Below are 3900 nucleotides of genomic sequence, written 5' to 3'. Positions count from 1 at the left end.
TGATGTACTATAAATCTCCATGGATGCGGGCTCAGTCAGGAAAAATAACTTGCCCTAATTTACCAGGCACATGAGTGGTATAGCCAGTCAGATTTTTGAATCCCATTAAATTTTATGTCCAGTTATGTATCAGCTTCTGTTCCTGGTTGTCGTTTGGAATTTCTCTTTAACACTCTGGGTCCAGAGAGGCCCATTGAGAACAAGTGAGTTCAGCATTCCTTGAAAATGAAAAGATAGGCTTGACAAAGAGAGTGTGATCAGATTCTGTTTGGGCTTGGGCACATGGAACACATCTCTCCTTGCCTGTCTTACTACCTGACACTCTGCTTGTATCTGGCTGCACCACACGACTTTGCTGTGTCTCATTGCACGATCGCATCTATTTCCCTCCTACCCCTGGTCATCTTCCTGTCATTCCCCATTGGTATTTGAGATTATGCTCCTTATTGATGTTTGGAGATGAGGACTATTGGGCTGGAGGAGGGGGAAAGGGCTGTTGGACCTTGGTCTGAGCATCAACAATGGCAGCAAATAGTCACCAGTAAATTGTCTGCTTGCCACCAAAGTGTCTGACTTCTCCTGACCCCTTGAGATTTCTACTGCAATTTTGATGCAAACCGCCCCCCCCTTCCAAGAAGCTCAGCTTGAAGTTATCAAGGGTTTGTCAGTATGCTGCCTTGGATACAGGATCCTGACCCTCTTTGGTCTTCTTCAACCTCTGGAGATAGATATCTTTAAGACATGTGGTTCCTAGGTGTGGAAGGGAACTTCTGGAGTCATCTGTTGATCCCCTCCCTGGTTTCTTAATGCAGGGGATACTTGTATTATTCTGGATTCAAAGTTGATTACAGGAAAGAAAACCAACCAGCCACAAGGCTGATGCAACAGCTGAGAGGAGAGACCACTGGGTAGGGCATGGGATGGTGAGAAAAGAAATGACTTTGGAAAGGAAGAAGGTATTTGAACAAATGACTGAAACTGATGTCAGATCTGGAGCTGTGGAGCTGGCTAACCCTGGTGCCAGCCAAGCTGACTTTCCTTGACATGCAGGTGAGCCCAGCTTGGGGGCGAGCCCAGCTTGGGGGCAAGCCCGGAGTCTATCATATACTCATTCCTCCAGAACACAAGCCCCACCTTCTGAATCCAGCCCTCCTTTCTCTGGCACCCCCACCAGCTTTATCTTATCCTTTAAAAAGGCATCAAAGTCAGGTTTTATCCAAAAATATATTTTATGTGAAAATTCAAGAGCTGTACATATAAAAATATTAAGTTCTATAATAATATTATGTTTCATAAGGACATCCCCTCCTAAAAACTAAATATATGTATATTTGCATTGATTCATGCACAGATACTCACAACACTACAGTGAGGTAGAGAGGAAGGACCACCCTGTAGTTTTGAAGGGTCTGAAGTGACATGTGTCCAAAGGTTTGCATTTGAAACACATCCAATTCCAGAGCCCATTAAATTAAAATATTAACAACTTAGAAGAAGACATAATACACTACTTAAGAAAAACCATGATTCGCATTATTACACAAATTTCATATTCCTTAGAATTGTAATAGAATAATTTCAGAATGCATGTTGGAAAGAACAGGGCATATACATTAATTGTTCCCTGAGTACTGACTTGGCTTCATTGTGGGCATGAAGGTTCATAGCTTTGAGGTTTGGGTTTTCTTGTCCAGGTACTCCATGAAATCCTGGACCCACTTCTGCTTGGGGTCAGCACAGAGCTCCTTGGCCTGTTTGGTCTTGAAGCTGTGGGTAAAGAGGGCAGTTAGATAGAGCACCTTGAAGATTCAGCTTGGGAGTGTAACCTACTCTATGGAAAACTTGCCTGGCCCATTAGCCTGAGGTTAGGAAGGGGCCTCTGGGGAAGGAGCTGTTTTTGCTGACCTAGGTGAAGCCATCTTGGCTCCTAGATGAAAGAACTGACATCTGAACCAATGTCTGGACAGGGAGCTGAAAATGGGAAGTCTCTTTACTTTCTTGAATTCACTTTTCCCATAAAAAAAAATTCCTGGGGTTGGATTAGTCTAAGCATCTGAGGGTTAAATTCCAACTCAGTCTTATCATAGAACCCAATCCACTGTCTGGGAGCGAGCTCAAGATCAAGGGATGAGTTCGGGTGGTCATGGCTTCACTCACATCACGGCTTCCCTGGGACAATAGCTGCTGGTGATTCTTCTGTAGCTCTTCAGCTTCTGGATGGGGATCTTTCTAACGGTAAATCTATGGCAGCAGGTGGTTGGGCTATTAATCCCCTCTGTTGAAACAACAACAACAAAGGCTATTGAGGGTGTGTGCTGGGACTTTCATTTGAAAACGAGGGAACAGTAAGGAGGAGGAGTCAAAGGAAAGGGAAGCCACCCACCCTAAATCCCTAAGGACTAGATCTGTCTTGAAGTACCTAAATCTGTCTTGAAACTCTCTCACTTGCATGGACTGTAAAGTGGAAGGATACCACAGCTCATTAAGAAGAGAAGAGGAACTGGTGACAAATCTGGGTATTTCTAGGAGAGGCTCATAGAATAGTCCAGTTCCTCAGGTCAAGGGGACCCCAGCTATAGGTCCCCCTCTAGGCTCTGAGCAATCTGTTCCTAGTTGTCAGTTTCTCCGATACCTGCAGCCTCTGCAGAACCCTGTCTCTGGATCCTGGACCGAACGAAGCATAGACCAGATTCTGGGTCTCCTCCTTTCCCCTCCACCATATCTGGAGATACCCTGCACACTCTCCACCAGAGTCCCCTTGTTTTTGATGATTCAAGTCCCCAGCCCCTGTTGCAAGAAGCCGGGGCAGTAACTACACGGAGGGTGTGATTACAGAGCTGGAGTCCTGGGAGGACTGGATTTGGGGTCCACGGCTGGAATTCTCATCCAGGCTCTGCCCTGGAGCAGCTGTGTGATCTGCCTCACTCCGTGTCCTTCTCTGACTTTCCTGATTATGAGAACCCAGAGATGGGGTGATGGGCTTCAAAGGGAAGGAGAAAAGGGCTTACCTGGCTGAGCAAGTGCCTGGAGGCTGAAGGCAGCAGCTGTGAGCAGCAGGCACAGAAGCGCTGCGGAGACCTTCATGTCTGCGGGGAGCGAGGAACTTGGGTGTGAGAGCTGGAGGTTTCCAAGCTGGTCTCAGCTTCTCTGCTCCTCTGGGGGTTCTGCCTGCCTTTTATAGGGAAAGACAGGAATAAGAAGAAAGTGAGTGGATGACAGGGCTTTGCTCTTCTGAATGAATCATAGGATGGAATAGTAAATCTGCTGAGCCATTGCCCTCCCCTGAGGAACATACTACGAAATGAGAGAGAAATGTGATTGATGCTGGCCTGCTTTCCATTCAAGCTCTGGTGTGTTGGTGAGGTGCTGGTTATGCCCAAGCAGTGTGTGATCTATTACTGTTACCAAGGGTTCCTTTTTTTTTTTTGAAATGAAACGCTTTATGTAGAAAAAGAAAGGAAGTAGGGTTACCAAATCAAAGAAATGTAAGGGATTTCCCCAATTTTCCTTTCAGATAGCATCTCCAGGACCCCAGTTTCCAGAGAAAGTAAAACTTTGGCTGGGCTTTAAAATGGACTAAAAAAATCCTTTACTGCTTTAAACCCTGGTGGCTTTTCTTTTTTTTTTTTTTTTAATTTTTTTTTTTAACGTTTATTTATTTTTGAGACAGAGAGAGACAGAGCAGGAACAGGGGAGGGTCAGAGAGAGGGAGACACAGAATCCGAAACAGGCTCCAGGCTCTGAGCTGTCAGCACAGAGCCCGACGCGGGGCTCGAACTCACAGCCCTCACAGACTGCGAGATCATGACCTGAGCTGAAGTTGGCCGCTCAACCGACTGAGCCACCCAGGCGCCCCCCTGGTGGCTTTTCTTAAACCCAAAGAAGAATGCGATAATAGGA

General features: G+C 46.0%; 1 protein-coding gene across 1 annotated transcript; it reads right to left on the bottom strand.

Annotated features, from left to right (window-relative positions):
* Positions 1–1420: 1420 nt before the first annotated feature.
* On the bottom strand, positions 1421–3146 carry LOC112855301 (C-C motif chemokine 7-like). The gene is made up of 3 exons (XM_025918908.2): positions 3009–3146; positions 2158–2275; positions 1421–1767 (listed from the first exon to the last, which is right to left on the bottom strand). The coding sequence occupies exons 1-3, from the start codon at positions 3082–3084 to the stop codon at positions 1662–1664; spliced, it is 300 nt and encodes a 99-aa protein (XP_025774693.2). The 5' UTR covers positions 3085–3146; the 3' UTR covers positions 1421–1661.
* Positions 3147–3900: the final 754 nt, after the last annotated feature.

This window comes from Puma concolor, chromosome E1 (assembly GCF_028749965.1).
Source record: "Puma concolor isolate L17-30 chromosome E1, mPumCon1.1.hap2, whole genome shotgun sequence".
NCBI lineage: Eukaryota > Metazoa > Chordata > Mammalia > Carnivora > Felidae > Puma > Puma concolor.
Note: the sequence above shows the minus strand (reverse complement) of the source record. Positions and strands in the feature narration are given on the sequence as shown.

Excerpts from the sequence above, each read along its gene's own strand:
- LOC112855301 (XM_025918908.2), bottom strand. The coding sequence starts at position 3,084 with ATGAAGGTCTCCGCAGCGCTTCTGTGCCTGCTGCTCACAGCTGCTGCC. Across the intron at positions 2,276-3,008 it reads CCAGGCACTTGCTCAGCCAG|AGGGGATTAATAGCCCAACC; the intron begins GTAAGCCCTTTT and ends TTGTTTCAACAG. Across the intron at positions 1,768-2,157 it reads TGTCCCAGGGAAGCCGTGAT|CTTCAAGACCAAACAGGCCA; the intron begins GTGAGTGAAGCC and ends CTTTACCCACAG.